Source organism: Biomphalaria glabrata, chromosome 14 (genome assembly GCF_947242115.1).
Source record: "Biomphalaria glabrata chromosome 14, xgBioGlab47.1, whole genome shotgun sequence".
Taxonomy (NCBI): domain Eukaryota; kingdom Metazoa; phylum Mollusca; class Gastropoda; family Planorbidae; genus Biomphalaria; species Biomphalaria glabrata.
The window spans coordinates 4,249,259-4,276,541 of NC_074724.1; the positions used below are offsets into that span (position 1 = coordinate 4,249,259).

The window sequence follows — 27,283 nt, forward strand, 5'->3', positions numbered from 1 at the left end:
AGGAAACGATTAAGCTAAAGGGTAGCAAAACAAGACTCCCGTGGGGGTGCCTAAGGAGGTGCGAGAGCATCCTCATTGCACTGTGCGGAGTTGTAAAAAAAGCTCCCACAACCTCGTCACAATCCAGGCGCTGTTCCTCAAGGGGCCGTTACATAAATGGAGTGTCCCGCACGGTTAGCCTGGTATAGAAAAGAAAAATGGCAGGGCTCCAAGTGCACGCGGTCTTTGGCCACGAGCCTGACACCCCGCCAGACAGAACAGTGTACACTGTTCTTATTCAGGCCGTGAAATGGATCTCTTGTTCACTTTTGCTGGCTAAGGGTTCCAAGAGCCGAAGGTGCAACTCTACCTGACAGTTTCAAGAAGAATAGTATCAACTTGATCGGAGGATGCATGAGAGAGAAATAGGGTTAACAATTATTTAAGGAGACTAAAGCCAGCAAATTTAGTCATATCTATGAATACTGAAGGATTAGTTTCCCTAATTAATATGAAACAAAATTATAAATAACCAGTAATTAATTCACTTTTTTTTTTAATTATTGAATTATGGCTTGTCTATGTTAATGAATATTTGTGCGAAATTTCAGCTTGATCTAAGAATAGCTGTGTAAGAGAAATAACGTGTACATACTTTTTTCCATACAGACAGATAGTCGATAGAGTGAGTTGCTATAAGCTTTGTAAAAAGATTATGAAGGTGATTAACAGGTGCATTAAAATTTTTCAGCATTTTCCAGCCATAATGTCACAAGCCTTGAAATACTAGCTAACTATAGCCACAGTGCTTCCTTCTTCCATACACATGTTTTTTATGTTGCAGTGGCGTCACTAGTGGTGTACGGCCAGCCCTGTATGACACCCACCAAAAGGTGACGCCGATTAAAAAAAAATTCAATTTTTAATAAAAGAGATAAAATACCCAAGCGTGTTTATATAAGTCAATTTTATAAATCTAAAATTATATAGTTTCTTTATAATAAAAGGGAAGGACAAAGTGTTTTTATACGAACATGAAAAAAAAAGGTTGTTTTTGCATTGTAGGTATATATAGTTCGTCCATCGTGGTTCGATGATGACCACTTTGTCATCCAGGGGGCTGAGGGCTTTGCACTGGGGTTTTATGCCTCCTCATGTGGCTGGTGAGACCTTTGTGAGCCCGGAATGTTCGGCCGCACACTGGGCAGGTTATTCCAGCTTGAGTTAGTGTCGTTTGTCTTGCTCCTCTTTTCTGTCGCCTTTCCTCTGCCAGCGCCGTTCTTCTTTCCTCAGCAACCTGTGCGCCAGTTTTCACAGCGCGACGCTATGATGCTCTGTCATGTGCCTCTGTCTTCCAGGTGTCTGGGTCTATGCTGAACGCCTTCAGAGAAGCTTTGAGGGTGTCCCCGCCCACCCCGCGAGCGCCCCCCTTCGCCCAGCTGGCCACACAAGAGTCGTCCAGGGATGCGGCGGTCTTCCAATCTGCAGACGCGACCCGCCCATCGCAGCTGGGACCGCACCAGGACCGCGTGGACGCCCCGCAGACACGCCCCCCGAAGGATTGTAGGTAATCTATATTTGAGGATTATATTACTTCTATAGAAACAACATTATCACTAATGTTTTAAGATACTTAATTATCGTCTTCATTATTTATAAGGATTTTTTTTTCGCTATAAGATCTAGTCAAACGATTCTTCTGAAGACGATGTTTCAATTACTCACTCGATTTTAGTGTACCAACCTCAGAACAAACATCCGCTCCCGAGTAAAGTTCCATCGTTCTATTGACGTCTTCTTGAGTAAAATAATCAAGCCGCTTCAAGATGTCTTGATAAAGACGATGATAACGTAACGACGATTAAACCTATTACAAACGTACATGCTCTAAGCCTCAAGTGTCTCTCATACTTCACACATCCTACCCTTTCGTAATTTTGTAAAGGTTTGAACCAAAAAAAAAACAACAACCTGTATAATGTAAAACCATTTCCCTTAAGTCTAAAAAGTCTTTAAAAATTCATTCATATTAGTTAAGTTTCAAGTTTTCTAAATCTGATATTTAATTTATCTAATAACTATTTTTTTGAAAAGGCCGTAAGCAACGAAATATCGAGTTCGAATCAATACTTATTTTACAGGTGTGTAGCCAATTATTTATTTTGTAGCAATTTAATTTTTTGAAGGGGATGGAGACTTACGCAGTCTTAGGTCCGTTCGGCGCATAGTGTTGCAAGCTGTCTCCACAAAGATCTGTCACTGGCAATGTCTGAAGCCTCCACCCACCTGGTGTCCACTGTTCTGAGGTCCTCCATGAAGGTGTGTCGCCAAGTCATACAAGGACGTCATTGTTTGCGCTTTTTTCGTATTGGCTTCCATGTCATCGCAACTCTACGCAGTTCTTTTTGTCGGAGAACATGTCCCGAAAACTAAAATGCACTGACCATAGTGACCCTATGTTACATATATATTGCCATTTTAAGGAAAACACAAACGGATTCTTTTTATGTATACAATTTCTCGACAAAATGATTTTTGCTGTGCATTATGAGAGCCATTGTCAACATTTAAATAGTCTTGAGCTATATTCTTAGCTACTTACGTAAATGTAAAAAGTGTTATAGAAATTCACTCAGTCTGTCTGTATGGTAAAAAGGTTGTATATGTGATTTCTCCTACACCCAATCTCATATCAAACTGAAATTTTTTGCACAAGGGAAAGAAATAGTACTTGACTGACTGAAGTAGTGGTATAAACTGAATTAGTACCCCTTTTTTTTAGCTTGACGTCTGAGTGAACACAAATATAAAATAGAAACTATAGTTAACTTTACAATCTTCCATGTTCATTGACTCTTCACTAGCATAGTGGTTACGCATTAGCTTGAGAACCCAAAGGCTTCGTCCCACAAGCTCAAATTCAGGTCATTTCTCCTTAAAAAAACAACAAAACATTTAAAAAGCGATCACCCAGATAACCTGTTCTTTCTCCCCCTTCAAACTGGTCCAGACAAGTGATAAGATCATTGTGTTTTGAGTACGCTGAAAGCATGAAATTGCGCTAAACGAAAACAATTGGTAAAAATTTTGTGTAATAGCAAAGATTTTTTTAATTGTTATTCTAGATCTATTACAAATTTAATTATATGATTAATACAAACTAATTGATACACTTAATATTAGCTTAATTAAAAAAAATATTTTTGTATTCAGCTTGTTAATGTTGCCATTGCCAGCGGATTGCCATGCCAGTCTTAGAAATTGAAACTTAAAATACTGCAGATGAAAACATTGTAAAACATGGACAAAGTCTTTTCGCTTACACTAGAGGACGACATTTTTCTTAGTAATCGGTATCTTAGTCGCATTTCTTTGATGATAAAAACATTATTTGGGGTAAAATTTAATTTATTATCTAAGACAGTGAAAGGTATTTAAAAGTTTGCACAATTTCAATGTTCTCTCAGGTCATCATTTTCCATCTTTTCCTGACGAAAATCGATGTTCATTTCTTTGGTGTTTTTTCAACATTTAGTATTAAAAAATATTATTACAGTATTTTTCAATGTTGCTTATTTATCTATGATAGACATATAGATATGAGCTCTCTAAGAACAGAGCAAGTAGAGCAGCATAATCAGTTAATTTAGCCAAGGAGCTAAAAGGACTATCGGATTGAAAATGTTCAACATTGGCGATGACACATCCCCTTGGGCGCACAAATGTTTAAAGTTGCATGTTCACATTATTTATTTACGCTCAATACAAGTATTTCGAGTCATATAGTAAGTGAACTCTGGAACAGTCGGAATAATTTGAATGTATTTGTATACTCTTTTTCATTTTCCTTAAGCGCTCGCTAATTTATGCATAACCAATATTTAGCATATAAAACAATAATTTTATAGAAATAAAACAAGCAATACAGAGTAAAGTAAAGACACATTACGTTTAATTACGTTTAAAGCATTATTGCTCGTACCCACTGAAGCTTCTATATGTAATGTGTTTATGTTGTCCACTTGTCTTTGTGAGAGATAAACAATTAGATAGAGCCATCGTTTGTCTAATACATGCCTAACGGCTGTCTGTGTCGGCTCTATCGAAGTTGTTAGTGAACGGATGCTGCGAGGGTGGGGGAGGGGCTAGCTGGAGCTTGTGACCTTTGACCACTGGGGTGGTAATTTGCATACGGGCGAAATGACTCTGGATCAGAAGAATGTTTTTTGGACATTCCGATGGTCTAGAGGCTAGTTTCGCTTGGTGCGTTATCGCTAGGCGGTGGTGTCGAATCCAGTGTCACAGGTCGGCGCATGCCCTTATTTTCGTAGCATTTTAATTCACTACTTTCTCTCTTAAAAACTTGGTCCCTGGTGCTGTTATTCATTTATGTTTAATATATGTATGTATCATTTGTTTCAGCACCTAGCTTCAACTCTATGTTTACATTTAATATATTTAGAAAGAATATCAGAAGAAATTAAATCAAATGCTAATGACAGAGAAGAATGGAGAAAGAAGGTTGACAGATCTTGTGTGATGCCCCAGCGATCAAACAGACCAAGGGATAGGTAAAAGTGAAGGTTACGTTGGATTTGAACCTGGCCTAACGGATGCCATATAATGATTATTTAATTGATCTAATTGTTTTGTAAAAGGTCTATCTCTTATTCAAAGCCTCGTGGTTAAAAAAAACATTTCTGAAAAAAAAAATCATTTATTTTAGTGTTCCATGGCCATGAAGCATACGTACTGCTGTTCACGCGATAATATGAAAAAATACATATTAATTATTTTTTTAAATTATGTTTCACTTATATGCATACTAAATAGATTTTTTCTCTTTAAAAAATGAAACATTTATTTGTGTGTAAATGTAGTATAGCAGAACTTACATAAATTAACTTAGCAATACAATTGTAAAAAAAAATAATATTTTTTTGACAAAAAAATCTACAACCGTTTACATAAAAGCGTTAAAACCGTGGTAAATAGTCATCTCCCTTACTAAATAGCCTCCCGTTATTATTACTAGTAAGAGTGAATAGGTGCAAAAATGATGTATTTTATGTAAAAAAAAACTGCTTGCATAGTTGATTTTAGAACTTAAATTGTTCGCTTTCAGAAAAGGGTAAAGCAACGGTTGCATCATAACTTTAAATGGTCTAAAACATCATGATGCCGGATTTTCAATATCTATTCTAGTTTAAGAGATTTCATCGGGACAGACATACAGACCACACAGAAATTATAGCGTCTATTATCTTTCGGGGCCGATAAAAAACTTAAAAAAAAAATAAGTTTATATAAGGGGAAGACTTGCACATTTACAGCTAAGTTTCTCAACACTGTAAGATTTATTTCTCTTTTATATCAAACACAATTCATTACCACTAATTATTTTATTATTTGGTAATTTTTTTTTATTCATATTTTTTTTTAGTGGCAATGACAAATTGGGTTCAGTTTTAACTTGATTTGAAGATGGTAAGTTAGAGGAATAGCTTTTACAAAATGTGTACCAGACATACAAACAGACACACAAAGTAAGATGATAAAACCTTTTTTTTGAATTCTCTGTAAGTTATTAGATTATCTAAAACAAAATATTGAACATTTTAACATTATGAATGAGAAGAATACTATAAGAATACTCATACTTTAGTAAAGACAAAAACGGCATTTGTGATGTAAGAACACTTACCTACAACTAAGCAGTTTGTATTTACTATCTCCCCCTTTCCGAAATAGTGTAGGCTCCATTTGCCTCCCGTTGGTTGTGAACCTTCTCTGGTCGCGGTCTCTACTTTCAGTGTGAGCGACGATATGATGTCCATTATGTCCACTGGATTCGCTAGTTTCAATGGGAATTTGTAAATAGATAAACAGTTTTGCTTTGCAATACAGATGAAGACTATGACGTCATTGTGTTTGATTGACATATCAACAGTGTTAACCCATGTTGCATTTACGATAAGTTCAGAGCCTTCCAAAGTAGGACTGCAGGAAATAGACTCTTTAGCTGTAAGACATCCAAAAATTAATATAATAATTTATTGGCAACACACAAACACAAAAGAAATGCAATAATACACAAACTAATTTGTTTTAAGGATAAATTAAATATCGTGAGATTAAACAAGATTTTTTTGAAACAAAACTAGACTAAAAAGTAACAAGCACTTGTTAAAAAACAACTTACAATGCGCATGCACTTAAAAAGTAAAAATAATCTACTAATATGACTTTTAATATATTAAGATAAAATAGGTAGTATTAGTATAAATAGCGACTTTTAAAATAGGTTTTTTTTTTCTGTTACAAATCATATTTGGCTATGCTCATATTATGGCTAAATGTAGTCTTACTCTACCTTGAATGTTGAAAGGTTGATCCATAGGTGTAGCCAGGATTTTTTTTCGGGGGGAGGAGGGGGCGTTTGGGGGGGATTTTTTTCTACATTTAGCCATTTAGATATAAGATAAATTTATATATTAATTAAACTAATTGTGTTCTCAAATTATGATTTCTCCATAAAAGTAGGACCGCCCCCCCCTCCAACTCAAAGGGTTTAGGTGGAAAGTGCAGTAGAGTTATTCGCCCCCCCCCCCCCAATCCATCGGCAAACAGGGAACGACATAATGTAAAGATTGGTTAAAATATCAATAACAAGTTTTAATCATATAGATATTTAATTGATTCTGTTAGCAAGCTGTGATTTCTACAAAATAAATTGGACCACCACTCCCACTCAAAAGTATAAGAGGGGGCGGGATTGATACCGTCGCCCCCTCCCGACCCCACCAAATCGGCCAACATACTAGAAAGGGGGGGGGAAATAATGTAAAGATAGGTTGAAATATAAATAATTATTATATATTATTAGCATAAGTAATAAATTTGTCTACAAATTGTGTGAATTCTATACTAATATTCGTCCGACCCCCCATTCGGGGGGGGGGGGGGGGGTCGGCCGAGAGGGGGGGGGCAATCGCCCCTACTGCCCCCCCCCCCCCTGGATCCGCCAGTGGTTTATGTAACCTGGGAAGTATCACTCGAGCAAAGTTTTTGGCTACAATACTTAGGAAAGAAATTCCCATGTAATTGCTGCAGTCGCTTCTGTCACCTTTGTTCTTGTACAGGGTGACGGTCTTAGCATCCCGAAGGTCGTATAGCAAAGCACAACATTTGCAGAATGTTTAAAATTACAAAGAAATAAATTCAAAATACATCATTAGTATGAAATGAAGAAAGATGAGTAAAAAAAACTTAACCCAAGTCAAAGAGGATTCTTGAATGTTTTCTAAACTTCTGAGCAGATTCTTGGCCGATAAAATTTGGATACATATAAACATCCACTGTGATGGCTAAAGCGGTGACGTCTTGGCCTGGGATCACATAACTACAGCTGGAGTTGTAGTACACAGGTTCTGATGAAGTATTGTGGTGAGTGTAGATAATCTGGTCTTGCGATACGATTTGAGTCTCCTAAGAAATGTATTTTAAAATAATAGCTCAACACTTAAAACTGTTTGGAATACATTTCCAAGAACGTCTTTATAGCTTAAAAATATCGCAATATGCTTGGCATCACAGAACCGGTGAGTTAATTAGAATACAAAGTTACAAAGATAGTTAGTGTGGAAACACAAACTTAGGATCGGCCCCCGAAGTGGTTCACTCAGGAAGGTTAAAAGACAGCTTTCAATATTTTCATCGTTAGTGTGATATCACTACACTGCTAGATAGTACTGTGTTCATGTCGTCAAAAGACTGAACTAGTGTCAGGAGTGTTATAGGCTTATAATAAGGGTAAGGTGATCGGGAATTTCATTGGAGTGACGAGACTATAAATAGACTTTTTAGACGGAGTTGCTCGCCAAAAATCTTAGACAAGGGTCTTCATAATCACCCAAGGCATATCATAAATGAGGCGATTTGTGACACAATTACAAAGAAATCAATTAAAAATAAGTAATAAGTATTAAATGAGGAAAAAAAATAAGTAAGATGAAACTAAACCCAAGTCAAAGAAGACTCTTGAATGTTTCCTAAACTCCCGAGGATATTCTTTGCCGATAACATTTGGATACACATACATATCCACTATTATGGCTGAAGCTGTGACGTCTTGGTTGGGGGTTAACATAACGACAGCTTGTGTTGTAGCACTACACTGGTTCTGATGACGTAGTGTGGTGAGTTTAGGTCATTAAATTTGAGTCTTCTAAGGAATGTGCTTTAAACTAATATCTAAAAGATAAAAAAAAAATTGATAAGAAAACATTTGCCATTTATTTGACTTAGATCTACATCCAATCCACTGGATCAGTAATACCCAAACTAATGCCAGCAGGCCGCGGGTATTTTCAGGCTAGTAGTTTATAAAACTTACTCTAAAATTGTTGACACTGATCTCGCACAGAGCCGGAGGGAAAACTTGACTTGCAAAACAATTGATGCCCAAACCGGAAGTTGTTGTGTTACTTTCACATTGGATGTCACTAATAGCTGAAAGAAAGTGTAATACATGACAAATAATCGTATTTAAAATAACTATGTCACATATATTATGCTCAAGGAAAAACAAACAAAATATTTAAAAAATCCATTTTTAAAAATAAAGCTTAAGGGAAAAAACAACCCCTTTAAAACTATATCGTTAATGATATAAATGTTATTTTCCTTATTCGATATCAAGCAAAATACGTATTTACCAATAATTAATTCACTAGTTGAGTATTTTAAAAATTGATTCCTGTATTGTTAGGTAACATAATTGTTTATAGTATCAACTCCCGGGCATGCTGCCCTGCCTCATAGTGGCGCCCGGGTGGAAACGATCGTAGGAGGAAACGATTAAGCTAAAGGGTAGCAAAACAAGACTCCCGTGGGGGTGCCTAAGGAGGTGCGAGAGCATCCTCATTGCACTGTGCGGAGTTGTAAAAAAAGCTCCCACAACCTCGTCACAATCCAGGCGCTGTTCCTCAAGGGGCCGTTACATAAATGGAGTGTCCCGCACGGTTAGCCTGGTATAGAAAAGAAAAATGGCAGGGCTCCAAGTGCACGCGGTCTTTGGCCACGAGCCTGACACCCCGCCAGACAGAACAGTGTACACTGTTCTTATTCAGGCCGTGAAATGGATCTCTTGTTCACTTTTGCTGGCTAAGGGTTCCAAGAGCCGAAGGTGCAACTCTACCTGACAGTTTCAAGAAGAATAGTATCAACTTGATCGGAGGATGCATGAGAGAGAAATAGGGTTAACAATTATTTAAGGAGACTAAAGCCAACAAATTTAGCCATATCTATGAATACTGAAGGATTAGTTTCCCTAATTAATATGAAACAAAATTATAAATAACCAGTAATTAATTCACTTTTTTTTTTAATTATTGAATTATGGCTTGTCTATGTTAATGAATATTTGTGCGAAATTTCAGCTTGATCTAAGAATAGCTGTGTAAGAGAAATAACGTGTACATACTTTTTTCCATACAGACAGATAGTCGATAGAGTGAGTTGCTATAAGCTTTGTAAAAAGATTATGAAGGTGATTAACAGGTGCATTAAAATTTTTCAGCATTTTCCAGCCATAATGTCACAAGCCTTGAAATACTAGCTAACTATAGCCACAGTGCTTCCTTCTTCCATACACATGTTTTTTATGTTGCAGTGGCGTCACTAGTGGTGTACGGCCAGCCCTGTATGACACCCACCAAAAGGTGACGCCGATTAAAAAAAAATTCAATTTTTAATAAAAGAGATAAAATACCCAAGCGTGTTTATATAAGTCAATTTTATAAATCTAAAATTATATAGTTTCTTTATAATAAAAGGGAAGGACAAAGTGTTTTTATACGAACATGAAAAAAAAAGGTTGTTTTTGCATTGTAGGTATATATAGTTCGTCCATCGTGGTTCGATGATGACCACTTTGTCATCCAGGGGGCTGAGGGCTTTGCACTGGGGTTTTATGCCTCCTCATGTGGCTGGTGAGACCTTTGTGAGCCCGGAATGTTCGGCCGCACACTGGGCAGGTTATTCCAGCTTGAGTTAGTGTCGTTTGTCTTGCTCCTCTTTTCTGTCGCCTTTCCTCTGCCAGCGCCGTTCTTCTTTCCTCAGCAACCTGTGCGCCAGTTTTCACAGCGCGACGCTATGATGCTCTGTCATGTGCCTCTGTCTTCCAGGTGTCTGGGTCTATGCTGAACGCCTTCAGAGAAGCTTTGAGGGTGTCCCCGCCCACCCCGCGAGCGCCCCCCTTCGCCCAGCTGGCCACACAAGAGTCGTCCAGGGATGCGGCGGTCTTCCAATCTGCAGACGCGACCCGCCCATCGCAGCTGGGACCGCACCAGGACCGCGTGGACGCCCCGCAGACACGCCCCCCGAAGGATTGTAGGTAATCTATATTTGAGGATTATATTACTTCTATAGAAACAACATTATCACTAATGTTTTAAGATACTTAATTATCGTCTTCATTATTTATAAGGATTTTTTTTTCGCTATAAGATCTAGTCAAACGATTCTTCTGAAGACGATGTTTCAATTACTCACTCGATTTTAGTGTACCAACCTCAGAACAAACATCCGCTCCCGAGTAAAGTTCCATCGTTCTATTGACGTCTTCTTGAGTAAAATAATCAAGCCGCTTCAAGATGTCTTGATAAAGACGATGATAACGTAACGACGATTAAACCTATTACAAACGTACATGCTCTATGCCTCAAGTGTCTCTCATACTTCACACATCCTACCCTTTCGTAATTTTGTAAAGGTTTGAACCAAAAAAAAAACAACAACCTGTATAATGTAAAACCATTTCCCTTAAGTCTAAAAAGTCTTTAAAAATTCATTCATATTAGTTAAGTTTCAAGTTTTCTAAATCTGATATTTAATTTATCTAATAACTATTTTTTTGAAAAGGCCGTAAGCAACGAAATATCGAGTTCGAATCAATACTTATTTTACAGGTGTGTAGCCAATTATTTATTTTGTAGCAATTTAATTTTTTGAAGGGGATGGAGACTTACGCAGTCTTAGGTCCGTTCGGCGCATAGTGTTGCAAGCTGTCTCCACAAAGATCTGTCACTGGCAATGTCTGAAGCCTCCACCCACCTGGTGTCCACTGTTCTGAGGTCCTCCATGAAGGTGTGTCGCCAAGTCATACAAGGACGTCATTGTTTGCGCTTTTTTCGTATTGGCTTCCATGTCATCGCAACTCTACGCAGTTCTTTTTGTCGGAGAACATGTCCCGAAAACTAAAATGCACTGACCATAGTGACCCTATGTTACATATATATTGCCATTTTAAGGAAAACACAAACGGATTCTTTTTATGTATACAATTTCTCGACAAAATGATTTTTGCTGTGCATTATGAGAGCCATTGTCAACATTTAAATAGTCTTGAGCTATATTCTTAGCTACTTACGTAAATGTAAAAAGTGTTATAGAAATTCACTCAGTCTGTCTGTATGGTAAAAAGGTTGTATATGTGATTTCTCCTACACCCAATCTCATATCAAACTGAAATTTTTTGCACAAGGGAAAGAAATAGTACTTGACTGACTGAAGTAGTGGTATAAACTGAATTAGTACCCCTTTTTTTTAGCTTGACGTCTGAGTGAACACAAATATAAAATAGAAACTATAGTTAACTTTACAATCTTCCATGTTCATTGACTCTTCACTAGCATAGTGGTTACGCATTAGCTTGAGAACCCAAAGGCTTCGTCCCACAAGCTCAAATTCAGGTCATTTCTCCTTAAAAAAACAACAAAACATTTAAAAAGCGATCACCCAGATAACCTGTTCTTTCTCCCCCTTCAAACTGGTCCAGACAAGTGATAAGATCATTGTGTTTTGAGTACGCTGAAAGCATGAAATTGCGCTAAACGAAAACAATTGGTAAAAATTTTGTGTAATAGCAAAGATTTTTTTAATTGTTATTCTAGATCTATTACAAATTTAATTATATGATTAATACAAACTAATTGATACACTTAATATTAGCTTAATTAAAAAAAATATTTTTGTATTCAGCTTGTTAATGTTGCCATTGCCAGCGGATTGCCATGCCAGTCTTAGAAATTGAAACTTAAAATACTGCAGATGAAAACATTGTAAAACATGGACAAAGTCTTTTCGCTTACACTAGAGGACGACATTTTTCTTAGTAATCGGTATCTTAGTCGCATTTCTTTGATGATAAAAACATTATTTGGGGTAAAATTTAATTTATTATCTAAGACAGTGAAAGGTATTTAAAAGTTTGCACAATTTCAATGTTCTCTCAGGTCATCATTTTCCATCTTTTCCTGACGAAAATCGATGTTCATTTCTTTGGTGTTTTTTCAACATTTAGTATTAAAAAATATTATTACAGTATTTTTCAATGTTGCTTATTTATCTATGATAGACATATAGATATGAGCTCTCTAAGAACAGAGCAAATAGAGCAGCATAATCAGTTAATTTAGCCAAGGAGCTAAAAGGACTATCGGATTGAAAATGTTCAACATTGGCGATGACACATCCCCTTGGGCGCACAAATGTTTAAAGTTGCATGTTCACATTATTTATTTACGCTCAATACAAGTATTTCGAGTCATATAGTAAGTGAACTCTGGAACAGTCGGAATAATTTGAATGTATTTGTATACTCTTTTTCATTTTCCTTAAGCGCTCGCTAATTTATGCATAACCAATATTTAGCATATAAAACAATAATTTTATAGAAATAAAACAAGCAATACAGAGTAAAGTAAAGACACATTACGTTTAATTACGTTTAAAGCATTATTGCTCGTACCCACTGAAGCTTCTATATGTAATGTGTTTATGTTGTCCACTTGTCTTTGTGAGAGATAAACAATTAGATAGAGCCATCGTTTGTCTAATACATGCCTAACGGCTGTCTGTGTCGGCTCTATCGAAGTTGTTAGTGAACGGATGCTGCGAGGGTGGGGGAGGGGCTAGCTGGAGCTTGTGACCTTTGACCACTGGGGTGGTAATTTGCATACGGGCGAAATGACTCTGGATCAGAAGAATGTTTTTTGGACATTCCGATGGTCTAGAGGCTAGTTTCGCTTGGTGCGTTATCGCTAGGCGGTGGTGTCGAATCCAGTGTCACAGGTCGGCGCATGCCCTTATTTTCGTAGCATTTTAATTCACTACTTTCTCTCTTAAAAACTTGGTCCCTGGTGCTGTTATTCATTTATGTTTAATATATGTATGTATCATTTGTTTCAGCACCTAGCTTCAACTCTATGTTTACATTTAATATATTTAGAAAGAATATCAGAAGAAATTAAATCAAATGCTAATGACAGAGAAGAATGGAGAAAGAAGGTTGACAGATCTTGTGTGATGCCCCAGCGATCCAACAGACCAAGGGATAGGTAAAAGTGAAGGTTACGTTGGATTTGAACCTGGCCTAACGGATGCCATATAATGATTATTTAATTGATCTAATTGTTTTGTAAAAGGTCTATCTCTTATTCAAAGCCTCGTGGTTAAAAAAAACATTTCTGAAAAAAAAAATCATTTATTTTAGTGTTCCATGGCCATGAAGCATACGTACTGCTGTTCACGCGATAATATGAAAAAATACATATTAATTATTTTTTTAAATTATGTTTCACTTATATGCATACTAAATAGATTTTTTCTCTTTAAAAAATGAAACATTTATTTGTGTGTAAATGTAGTATAGCAGAACTTACATAAATTAACTTAGCAATACAATTGTAAAAAAAAATAATATTTTTTTGACAAAAAAATCTACAACCGTTTACATAAAAGCGTTAAAACCGTGGTAAATAGTCATCTCCCTTACTAAATAGCCTCCCGTTATTATTACTAGTAAGAGTGAATAGGTGCAAAAATGATGTATTTTATGTAAAAAAAAACTGCTTGCATAGTTGATTTTAGAACTTAAATTGTTCGCTTTCAGAAAAGGGTAAAGCAACGGTTGCATCATAACTTTAAATGGTCTAAAACATCATGATGCCGGATTTTCAATATCTATTCTAGTTTAAGAGATTTCATCGGGACAGACATACAGACCACACAGAAATTATAGCGTCTATTATCTTTCGGGGCCGATAAAAAACTTAAAAAAAAAATAAGTTTATATAAGGGGAAGACTTGCACATTTACAGCTAAGTTTCTCAACACTGTAAGATTTATTTCTCTTTTATATCAAACACAATTCATTACCACTAATTATTTTATTATTTGGTAATTTTTTTTTATTCATATTTTTTTTTAGTGGCAATGACAAATTGGGTTCAGTTTTAACTTGATTTGAAGATGGTAAGTTAGAGGAATAGCTTTTACAAAATGTGTACCAGACATACAAACAGACACACAAAGTAAGATGATAAAACCTTTTTTTTGAATTCTCTGTAAGTTATTAGATTATCTAAAACAAAATATTGAACATTTTAACATTATGAATGAGAAGAATACTATAAGAATACTCATACTTTAGTAAAGACAAAAACGGCATTTGTGATGTAAGAACACTTACCTACAACTAAGCAGTTTGTATTTACTATCTCCCCCTTTCCGAAATAGTGTAGGCTCCATTTGCCTCCCGTTGGTTGTGAACCTTCTCTGGTCGCGGTCTCTACTTTCAGTGTGAGCGACGATATGATGTCCATTATGTCCACTGGATTCGCTAGTTTCAATGGGAATTTGTAAATAGATAAACAGTTTTGCTTTGCAATACAGATGAAGACTATGACGTCATTGTGTTTGATTGACATATCAACAGTGTTAACCCATGTTGCATTTACGATAAGTTCAGAGCCTTCCAAAGTAGGACTGCAGGAAATAGACTCTTTAGCTGTAAGACATCCAAAAATTAATATAATAATTTATTGGCAACACACAAACACAAAAGAAATGCAATAATACACAAACTAATTTGTTTTAAGGATAAATTAAATATCGTGAGATTAAACAAGATTTTTTTGAAACAAAACTAGACTAAAAAGTAACAAGCACTTGTTAAAAAACAACTTACAATGCGCATGCACTTAAAAAGTAAAAATAATCTACTAATATGACTTTTAATATATTAAGATAAAATAGGTAGTATTAGTATAAATAGCGACTTTTAAAATAGGTTTTTTTTTTCTGTTACAAATCATATTTGGCTATGCTCATATTATGGCTAAATGTAGTCTTACTCTACCTTGAATGTTGAAAGGTTGATCCATAGGTGTAGCCAGGATTTTTTTTCGGGGGGAGGAGGGGGCGTTTGGGGGGGATTTTTTTCTACATTTAGCCATTTAGATATAAGATAAATTTATATATTAATTAAACTAATTGTGTTCTCAAATTATGATTTCTCCATAAAAGTAGGACCGCCCCCCCCTCCAACTCAAAGGGTTTAGGTGGAAAGTGCAGTAGAGTTATTCGCCCCCCCCCCAATCCATCGGCAAACAGGGAACGACATAATGTAAAGATTGGTTAAAATATCAATAACAAGTTTTAATCATATAGATATTTAATTGATTCTGTTAGCAAGCTGTGATTTCTACAAAATAAATTGGACCACCACTCCCACTCAAAAGTATAAGAGGGGGCGGGATTGATACCGTCGCCCCCTCCCGACCCCACCAAATCGGCCAACATACTAGAAAGGGGGGGGGGAAAATAATGTAAAGATAGGTTGAAATATAAATAATTATTATATATTATTAGCATAAGTAATAAATTTGTCTACAAATTGTGTGAATTCTATACTAATATTCGTCCGACCCCCCATTCGGGGGGGGGGGGTCGGCCGAGAGGGGGGGGGCAATCGCCCCTACTGCCCCCCCCCCTGGATCCGCCAGTGGTTTATGTAACCTGGGAAGTATCACTCGAGCAAAGTTTTTGGCTACAATACTTAGGAAAGAAATTCCCATGTAATTGCTGCAGTCGCTTCTGTCACCTTTGTTCTTGTACAGGGTGACGGTCTTAGCATCCCGAAGGTCGTATAGCAAAGCACAACATTTGCAGAATGTTTACAATTACAAAGAAATAAATTCAAAATACATCATTAGTATGAAATGAAGAAAGATGAGTAAAAAAAAATTAACCCAAGTCAAAGAGGATTCTTGAATGTTTTCTAAACTTCTGAGCAGATTCTTGGCCGATAAAATTTGGATACATATAAACATCCACTGTGATGGCTAAAGCGGTGACGTCTTGGCCTGGGATCACATAACTACAGCTGGAGTTGTAGTACACAGGTTCTGATGAAGTATTGTGGTGAGTGTAGATAATCTGGTCTTGCGATACGATTTGAGTCTCCTAAGAAATGTATTTTAAAATAATAGCTCAACACTTAAAACTGTTTGGAATACATTTCCAAGAACGTCTATATAGCTTAAAAATATCGCAATATGCTTGGCATCACAGAACCGGTGAGTTAATTAGAATACAAAGTTACAAAGATAGTTAGTGTGGAAACACAAACTTAGGATCGGCCCCCGAAGTGGTTCACTCAGGAAGGTTAAAAGACAGCTTTCAATATTTTCATCGTTAGTGTGATATCACTACACTGCTAGATAGTACTGTGTTCATGTCGTCAAAAGACTGAACTAGTGTCAGGAGTGTTATAGGCTTATAATAAGGGTAAGGTGATCGGGAATTTCATTGGAGTGACGAGACTATAAATAGACAATTTTAGACGGAGTTGCTCGCCAAAAATCTTAGACAAGGGTCTTCATAATCACCCAATGCATACCATAAATGAGGCGATTTGTGACACAATTACAAAGAAATCAATTAAAAATAAGTCATAAGTATTAAATGAAGAAAAAAATAAGTAAGATGAAACTAAACCCAAGTCAAAGAAGACTCTTGAATGTTTCCTAAACTCCCGAGGATATTCTTTGCCGATAACATTTGGATACACATACATATCCACTATTATGGCTGAAGCTGTGACGTCTTGGTTGGGGGATAACATAACGACAGCTTGTGTTGTAGCACTACACTGGTTCTGATGACGTAGTGTGGTGAGTTTAGGTCATTAAATTTGAGTCTTCTAAGGAATGTGCTTTAAACTAATATCTAAAAGATAAAAAAAAAATTGATAAGAAAACATTTGCCATTTATTTGACTTAGATCTACATCCAATCCACTGGATCAGTAATACCCAAACTAATGCCAGCAGGCCGCGGGTATTTTCAGGCTAGTAGTTTATAAAACTTACTCTAAAATTGTTGACACTGATCTCGCACAGAGCCGGAGGGAAAACTTGACTTGCAAAACAAGTGATGCAGAAACCGGAAGTTGTTGTGTTACTTTCACATTGGATGTCACTCATAGCTGAAAGAAAGTGTAATACATGACAAATAATCGTATTTAAAATAACTATGTCACATATATTATGCTCAAGGAAAAACAAGCAAAATATTTTAAAAATCCATTTAAAAAAACAAAGCTTAGGGGAAAAAACAACCTTTTTAAAACTATATCGTTAATGATCTAAAAGTTATTTTCCTTATTCGATATCAAACAAAATACGTATTTACCAATATTTTATTCACTAGTTGAGTATTTTAAAAATTGATTCCTGTATTGTTAGGTAACATAATTGTTTATAGTATCAACTCCCGGGCATGCTGCCCTGCCTCATAGTGACGCCCGAGTGGAAACGATCGTAGGAGGAAACGATTAGACTAAAGGGTAGCAAAACAAGACTCCCGTGGGGGTGCCTAAGGATGTGCGAGAGCATCCTCATTGCACTGTGCGGAGTTGTAAAGAAGCTCCCACAACCTCGTCACAATCCAGGCGCTGTTCCTCAAGTGGCCGTTACATAAATGGAGTGTCCCGCACGGTTAGCCTGGTATAGAAAAGAAAAATGGCAGGGGTCCCGGTGCACGCGGTCTTCGGCCACGAGCCTGACACCCCGCCAGACAGAACAGTGTACACTGTTCTCATTCAGGCCGTGAAATTAAGCTCTTGTTCACTTTTGCTGGCTAAGGGTTCCAAGAGCCGAAGGTGCAACTGTACCTGACAGTTTCAAGAAGAATAGTATTAACTTGATCGGAGGATGCATGAGAGAGAAAAAAGGTTTACAAGTATTTAAGGACACTAAAGCCAACAAATTTAGTCATATCTATGAATACTGAAGGATTAGTTTCCCTTGTTAATATGAAACAAAATTATAAATAACCAGTAATTAATTCACTGTTTTTTATTTTATTTTTTGAATTATGGCTTGTCTATGTTAATGAATAATTGTGCGAAGTTTCAGCTTGATCTGAGAATAGCTGTGAGAGAAATAACGTGTACATACCTTTGTCCAGACAGACAGATAGAGTGAGTTGCGATAAGCTTTGTAAAAAGATTATGAAGGTGATTAACAGGTGGATTAAATTTTTTCAACATTTTCCAGCCAAAATGTCACAAGCCTTGAAATACTAGCTGACAATAGCCACAGTGCTTCCTTCCTTCATACACATGTTTTTTATGTTGCAGTGGCGTCACTAGTGGTGTGCGGCCAGCCCCGTATGACACCCACCAAGAGGTGACGCCGATTAAAAAAAAATTCAATTTTTAATAAAAGAGATAAAATACCCAAGCGTGTTTATATAAGTCAATTTTATAAATCTAAAATTATATAGTTTCTTTATAATAAAGGGGAAGGACAAAGTGTTTTTATACGAACATGAAAAAAAAAAGGTTGTTTTTGCATTGTAGGTAATCTATATTTGAGGATTATATTACTTTTATAGAAACATCATTATCACTAATGTTTTAAGATACTTAATTATCGTCTTCATTATTTATAAGGATTTTTTTTTCGCTATAAGATCTAGTCAAACGATTCTTCTGAAGACGATGTTTCAATTACTCACTCGATTTTAGTGTACCAACCTCAGAACAAACATCCGATCCCGAGTAAAGTTCCATCGTTCTATTGACGTCTTCTTGAGTAAAATAATCAAGCCGCTTCAAGATGTCTTGATAAAGACGATGATAACGTAACGACGATTAAACCTATTACAAACGTACATGCTCTATGCCTCAAGTGTGTCTCATACTTCACACATCCTACCCTTTCGTAATTTTGTAAAGGTTTGAACCAAAAAAAAAACAACAACCTGTATAATGTAAAACCATTTCCCTTAAGTCTAAAAAGTCTTTAAAAATTCATTCATATTAGTTAAGTTTCAAGTTTTCTAAATCTGATATTTAATTTATTTAATAAATATTTTTGAAAAGGCCGTAAATAACAAAATATCGAGTTCGAATCAATACTTATTTTACTGGTGTGTAGTGTTAGACACCTTATTTATATAGGTTAGTTATTTAGCGACGCACCATAGAAGACGTATATTGAACGGGACTAGTGACGTTTGGGATATGTTGGGTTAGAGACTGAAAAATCAGTTAGCGATAGAACACTCCAGGGTAACGACGTGTTTAGTGACAGAGACTTCTACTGTGGCCTTTTCTTAGAATAAATCTATGTACAATTGTTCATCAGAGTTGACTACATCTCTTCACTTGTTAAAAACAGGTGTTGTTTTATTTTGTCTGACTTGTTGGTCAACTACACGTAATACACCCGAACAATTACACCCAAACGCTTGCTGAGTAATTGGTTGACTTCAAGACAGCCTGAATAAGCAACATCACAGTAGCCACCTATTTATTTTGTTGTGCGGCAAGCTGTCTCCAGAAAGATCTGTCACTGGAAATGTCTGAAGCCTCCTCCCACCTGGTGTCCACTGTTCTGAGGTCCTCCATGAAGGTGTGTCGCCAAGTTATACGAGGACGTCATTGTTTGCGCTTTTTTCGTATTGGCCTCCATGTCATCGCAACTCTACGCAGTTCTTTTTGTCGGAGAACATGTCCCGAAAATCTCATGCGACAGGGGTGAGGACACCTTAAACTAAAATGCATTGGGTGACACTGACCATAGTGACCCTATGTTACATATATATTTCCATTTTAAGGAAAACACAAACAGATTCTTTTAATGCATACAATTTCTCGACAAAATGATTTTTGCTGTGCATTATGAGAGCCATTGTCAACATTTAAATAGTCTTGAGCTACATTCTTAGCTACTTACGTTAATGTAAAAAGTGTTATAGAAATTCACTCAGTCTGTCTGTATGGTAAAAAGGTTGTATATGTGATTTCTCCTACACCCAATCTCATATCAAACTGAAATTTTTGCACAAGGGAAAGAAATAGTACTTGACAGACTGAAGTAGTGGTATAAACTGAATTAGTCCCCTTTTTTTTAGCTTGACGTCTGAGTGAACACAAATATAAAATAGAAACTATAGTTAAATTTACAATCTTCCATGTTCATTGACTCTTCACTAGCATAGTGGCTACGCATTAGCTTGAGAACCCAAAGGCTTTGTCCCACAAGCTCAAATTCAGGTCATTTCCCCTTTAAAAAACCAAAACATTTAAAAAGCGATCACCCAGATAACCTGTTCTTTCTCCCCCTTCAAACTGGTCCAGACAAGTGATAAGATCATTGTGTTTTGAGTACGCTGAAAGCATGAAGTAAAGATGTTTTTAATTGTTATTCTAGATCTATTACAAATTTAATTATATGATTAATACAAACTAATTGATACACTTAATATTAGCTTAATTAAAAAAAAAATTTTTTGATATTCAGCTTGTTAATGTTCCCTTTGTCAGCGGATATCCATGCCAGGCTTAGAAATTGAAACTTAAAATACTGCAGATGAAAACATTGTAAAACATGGACAAAGTCTTTTCGCTTACACTAGAGGACGACATTTTTCTTAGTAATCGGTATCTTAGTCGCATTTCTTTGATGATAAAAACATTATTTGGGGTAAAATTTAATTTATTATCTAAGACAGTGAAAGGTATTTAAAAGTTTGCACAATTTCAATGTTCTCTCAGGTCATCATTTTCCATCTTTTCCTGACGAAAATCGATGTTTATTTCTTTGGTTGTTTTTTTTCAACATTTAGTATTAAAAAATATTATTACAGTATTTTTCAATGTTGCTTATTTATCTATGATAGACATATAGATATGAGCTCGCTGAGAACAGAGCTATTAGAGCCGCATAATCAGCTAATTTAGCCAAGGAGCTAAAAGGACTATCGGATTTAAAATGTTCCACATTGGCGATGACACATCCCCTTGGGCGCACAAATGTTCAAAGTTGCATGTTCACATTATTTATTTACGCTCAATACTAGTATTTCGAGTCATATAGCAAGGGATCTCTGGAACAGTCCGAATAATTTGAATGTATTTGTGTACTCATTATCATTTTCCTTAAGCTCTTGCTAATTTATGCATAACCAATATTTAACATAAAAAACAATAATTTTATAGAAATAAAATAAGCAATAAAGAATAAAGTAAAGACACATTGAAATATGGTCTTCAGAAGAATCGTTTGACCAGATCTTGTTACGAAAAAAAAAGTCCTTATAAAGACAGTTTGTGTGGAAACACAAACGCAAAATCGGCCCCCAAAGTGGTCCACCCGGGAAGGTAAAATGGCAAGTTTTAATATATTTAGAAAGAATATCAGAAGAATTTAAATCAAATGCTAATGACAGAGAAGAATGGAGAAAGAAGGTTGACAGATCTTGTGTGGTGCCCCAGCGATCCAACAGACCAAGGGATAGGTAAAAGTGAAGGTTACGTTGGATTTGAACCTGGCCCAACGGAAGACATATAATGATTATCTAATTGATCTAATTGTTTTGTAAAAGGTCTATCTCTTATTCAAAGCCTCGTGTAAAAAAGAAAACATTTCCAAAAAAAAATAAATAATTTAGTTTTGTGTTCCATGGTTACAATGCACCAGCACTGCTGTTTAAGCGAGCATATGAAAAACTACATATTAATTATTGTTTTAAATTATGTTTCACTTATATGCATACTAAATAGATTTTTTCTCTTTAAAAAAATTAAACATTTATTTGTGTGTAAATGTAGTATAGCAGAACTTACATAAATTAACTTAACAATACAATTGTAAGAAAAAATAATATTTTTTTGACAAAAAAATCTACAACCGTTTACATTAAAGTGTTAAAACCGTGGTAAATAGTCATCTCCCTTACTAAATAGCCTCCCGTGTTTGTTACTAGTAAGAGTGAATAGGTGCAAAAATGATGTATTTTTATGTAAAAAAAACCTGCTTGCATAGTTGATTTTCAAACTTGAATTGTCCGCTTTCAGAAAAGGGTAAAGCAACCGATGCATCATAACTTTAAATGGTCTAAAATATCACGATGCCGGATTTTCAATATCTATTTTAGTTTACGAGATTCAAACGGGACGGACTGACGGATAGACAGACAGACAGACCACACAGAAATTATAGCGTCTATTCCCCTTTCGGGGCCGATAAAAACTCTTAAAAAATAAAGTTTATATGAGGGAAAGACTTGCACATTTACAGCTAAGTTTCACAATACTGTAAGGTTTATTTCTCTTTTATATCAAACACAATTAATTACCACTAATTAATTTATTATTTGGTAACTTTTTTTTTATTCATGTTTTTTTTAGTGGCAATGACAAATTGGGTTCAGTTTTAACTTGATCTGAAAATGATACGCTAGAGGAATAGCTTTTACAAAATGTGTACCAGACATACAGACAAAGAGACACACAAAGTAAGATGACAAAACTTTTTTTTTTTAAATTCTCTGTAAGCTATTAGATTATCTAAAACAAAATATTGAACATTTTAACATTATGAACGAGAAGAGTACTATAACAATACTCATACTTTGGTGAAGACATAAGTATTTCGAAAACGGCATTTGTGATGTAAGAACACTTACCTACAACTAAGCAGTTTGTATTTACTATCTCCCCCTTTCCGAAATAGTGTAGGCTCCATTTGCCTCCCGTTGGTTGTGAACCTTCTCTGGTCGCGGTCTCTACTTTCAGTGTGACCGACGATATGCTGTCCATTATGTCCACTGGATTCGCTAGTTTGAATGGGAATTTGTAAATAGGTGTACAGTTTTGCTTCGCCCTACACACCAAGACTATAACCTCATTGTGTTTGATTGACATATCAACAGTGTTATTCCATGTTGCATTGACGATAAGTTCGGAGCCTTCCAAAGTCGGACTGCAGGAAATCGACTCTTTAGCTGTAAACAAAAAGGAAAAAAAAATCACAGCATGGATCCAATGATTTTTAATGCAAAAAAATAAGAAAAACTTTTTAAAAAATACTTAAATGTAAATTTTTTTAAAGGTTAAGAATGTATGCATGATCTGACCCATGGGCGTAGCCAGGGGGGGGCGGTTTGGGGTTCAAACCCCGAAATGAAATCCCCCCCCCCCGAAGGGGGGGAGTCGGAATTTAATGACTGATTTTTCGCTTTGATTTTGTTTATTTTAGGTGAGTTTTTAATACTAAACCATCTCTTGCCCCAGCACAACCAAAGGGGATTTGAGTTTAAAACCCCTACCAGAGGGGTTCGAGTTTAAAAACTCCTACCAGGGGTTTTAAGTTTAAAACCCCATACCAGGGGTTTTGAGTTTTAAACCCTCTACCTGGGGTTTTTGCAGTTAACTCCCCCTCTTCTATAAAACAAAACAAACAAAAACGCAATCGAAAATCCCCCCCTATCCAAGAGCCACAGTTAAGGAAGATTTTGATTTTAAAACCCCCTCTAAAATGTATGATAAACCCCCTCTTTAATATAAAAAAAAAGCTAATTACGCACTCAAAATGTTATGAGCGTAGCTAAATGGGTTTTGACTCAGATTTGAGTTTAAACCCCACTTCAGCGGGGTTTGAATGTAAAAAATACCTCTTTAATAATAAAAACAAAGCAAATTATACACTCAAAATGTTATGAGTGTAGTCAAAGGGGTTTTGAGTTTAAACTCCCCTCCAGTGGAGTTTGAAGCTAAAAAGTACCTCTTCAATATAAATAAAAGCAAATTACTCACTCTAAAATCCATGAGCGTAGCCAAAGAGGTTTTGAGTTTAAACCCCCCGCCAGGGGGGTTTGAGGATAAAAAATACATCTTCAGTGTAAGAAAAAAAGCAGATAACGGGCTCAAAATGCTATGAGCGTTGCCAAAAGGGGTTTTGAGTTTAAACCCCCATTCAGAGGGGTTTCATGCTAAAAATACCTCTTCAATATAAAAAAAAAAGCAAATTACACACTAAAATTATTTTAGCGTAGCCAATCCAATCGGGGGTTTTGAGTTTAAACCCCTCTTCTACAGATGGCTTTTTTTTTTAAGTTTAAAACCCCTCCAGATGGTTTTGACTTTAAGATCCCCCTACAGAGCATTTTGAGGTGGAAAATCCCAACAGATGGTTTTGACGATAAAACTTCTCTATTCGATATCAAATCTAAAGCAAACTACAGTCACTTAATTCCAAGAGCGTATTCAAGAGAGGTTACACATTTTTACCAGTGGCAGGGCTCCATTAATAAACTGCTGTGAATAGTCATCTGCCGAAAAAAATTGAAAAACACAAAATGTGGCTCAACAAAGATGGCTAAAACAGATTTTAGGAGTCAGTTATAGAGATCGGGTCTAAATCAAGGAAATCTTATGCCGAACTGGGAGTCGACCCATTAGTAAGATTGTGAGAGAGCGACGCATGAGGTTTGCTGGTCATGTTCTCCGACAAAATAAATTACGCATAAGAAGAGTTGCCATGATATCCTAGTACAACTTGACGCCACTCATTCAGGGAGGTCCTCATGGCAGGTGGGAAGAGGCTTCAGACATTACCAGAAACAGATTTTTATGGAAACAGCTTGACGTCAAATGCTCCGAACGGCGCAGTAAGAATGGCACATTAGGTTTTTGAAATAAAACTTTTTAATAGCAGGAAAATGCAGTGTAGATACCTCAGAATATGCATTTTGTTGACTTTCAAAACCAGAAATTGTGCTTTGCGGCGGGGCTTCGCCCCGCGCTGGGGGAGCTCCTAGCGCTCCCCCCAGACCCCCTTGCTATTAATGGCGGGGAATCTACAATTTTATGGACACAGCTTAACAGCAAATGCGCCGAACGGCGCGGGAGGGTCTAAGTCAGTAAGAATAGCACATTAGGTTTTTGAAATAGAACTTTTTAATAGCAGGAAAATGCACTGTAGATACCTCAGAATAAGCATTTTGTTGGTTTTCAATATAAAAAATATTGCTTGGCGGCGGGGTTTCTCCCCGCGCTGGGGAAGCTCGTAGCGCTTCCCAAGACCCCCTTGCTAGTAATGGCGGGGAATCTACAATTTTTCCACTAACTCATGGAAGAACCTATTCTAGGTCACAATAAACGTCTTCCGAAAGAATGAAGGGTCAGAATGTAATAAAAATTATGTACACACACACACATAAATACATATTTTTTTTTTTTGCGGGGTGTCTTCCCCCCCTCTAACCCCCCCCCCCGAAAAAAAATCCTGGCTACGCCCATGATCTGACCCTATTTTAGGGGATCTAAAGATTGTACCATTGTACCATGTGCTTTACGGGCAGAGATATTCGTTTTTAATCTTAAAACTGTGAATATAGATTTGTATTTCTTGCAACGCAGCCTCACTAGAATGTTTAACTGAAGATTTAACAACTAAACAATATTACAAAGAGGCGGCCCCCATCAAATTCACCAATTTTTTGATCGTTTAAAGAAATTTTGCATTATTTTTCACATTAAAACAAACAGTGCAACACGTCTTTGATAATACTCTTCTAACTCTTCTGGAATAAGCATAGTATATTAAAAACGAGCAAATATTCATTCTCTGGCACTGCCAGGGTCAAGTTTCGTTCGTGAGAAACAAAATTCATTGTTGTCCACGGAGGAATTATCTGGTGATATGGCAGATCTAAAACAGTGCCGCCCTCTGACAGACTACGAGATTCTTTTTAGGAATTTATAATTATTATGTTAGAAACGAACAAGTAGTCATTCTCTAGCGCTGTCAGGGTCGAGTTTCGTTAACCCTCTAGACGCGTGTGGCAGCTTACCCTCTAAACTCTAAACACTAGAATAGTAATTCCGTTTTGTATGCACCCTTTTAAAACAAAAAAAGCTCAGCACTTTAAGGGTTAAAAAGAAATAAATTTCATCGTAGTTCCCTTATCAGTTTCCACTGAGGAATTTTCTGGTGATGTGAAAGGTCTGAAACAGTACCGCCCTCTGACAGGCAACGAGAATGTTCCTAGGAATGTTAAGGGCCTTGAAGGTGTCTGTTAGGTCAGTTTTTATTATCCCCTCGGTTGATATAACAATGGGGTATAGTGTTATTTTGGATAACTTCCCTAAACACTTAATCTCCAAGCTAAGGTTCCCATATTTTCGTTGTTTTTCTGTTTCAGTTTTTCTTAAATTATGAGATAGTGGTACGGCGATGTCAATAAAAGTAGCTGCTTTTTTCTTTTTTATCAATGAACAGCAGATTAGGGCGATAAAAATCTACCGTTTTGTTATTATTATTTTTCATTATTATAATTTTTGAAACACATTTAACCCAACTGTCTCTTCACCCCAAAAGCTATTAATAAGTAAACTAACAAAATCTATGATTTCGAAATGAGATTAGACAATATAGTAATAAAATTGTAGATAATATTTACCTAAAATAGTAATTGGACAATTGTCTCATTTAGAGTCAAAGAAGAATAGCTGATACGTTATTTGAAGTCGAAACTAAATAAAAATAATAAAGCAAGCACATAAAATAACTAACCGTTCTCTCTCTCCGCTGACACGCTTATAAGATAAATAGTCAGTATCACAGCAGTACGATGCATTGCAAACATTTATATTAAGATGAATCTGCATATTGCCTATTACTTTGTTTAAAAACAACATGTGTTTGGAAATTATTTCACAGTTCTGTTCAGTTTAAAAAAAAAAAGAAAAAGGAAGTGATTTGATACACATATAATTTCCTAAGTGTGTGGTTAAAGTTTCCAAGTTCTTTACGTGAATCATTAGTGCTACTTCTTGTATTAAAAAAAATAAATAACTACACAAAATCTACACATTCTTCTTTCTCTAACTCTATGCTATTTTCGCTCTCCTCTCACTCTCTCACTCTCTTCTTTTTATCTCTTCCTTTCTCCATCTCCCTCTCTCTTGTAAACACTACATTTTAAAATCTTATGAAATATCTGAAGACAGTTCCAGGTTTTAAAATTACTGAAGAGGTTCTCCAAATGTATAGTAAAATGAAAATGCAACAACTTGGTTTGAACCTAGCCCTCTGCCATCTCTTGGTGGCTTAGAAATTTTAGACTAGAATATTGAAATATCTCTTTCAGGCAATTCAATGCAA

At 36.1% G+C, this 27,283-nt stretch overlaps 1 protein-coding gene across 2 annotated transcripts in view; it reads right to left on the reverse strand.

The window, feature by feature from the left end:
- The window catches only part of LOC106063845 (uncharacterized), a 102,049-nt gene extending 75,187 nt beyond the window's left edge, over positions 1-26,862 (reverse strand). Inside the window, exons 1-8 of one of the 2 annotated variants that reach the window (XM_056009518.1) lie at positions 26,693-26,862; positions 22,803-23,120; positions 17,195-17,310; positions 16,074-16,287; positions 14,513-14,830; positions 8,375-8,490; positions 7,254-7,467; positions 5,684-6,001 (exon numbers count right to left, since the gene is read on the reverse strand). In XM_056009518.1, coding sequence (XP_055865493.1) covers positions 5,684-6,001; positions 7,254-7,467; positions 8,375-8,490; positions 14,513-14,830; positions 16,074-16,287; positions 17,195-17,310; positions 22,803-23,120; positions 26,693-26,765 — 1,687 coding nt within the window. In that variant the 5' untranslated portion in view covers positions 26,766-26,862. The remainder of the gene's footprint in view (positions 1-5,683; positions 6,002-7,253; positions 7,468-8,374; positions 8,491-14,512; positions 14,831-16,073; positions 16,288-17,194; positions 17,311-22,802; positions 23,121-26,692) is intronic. The other variant, XM_056009517.1, reaches the window with a different exon arrangement.
- Between the last annotated feature and the right edge of the window lie 421 nt (positions 26,863-27,283).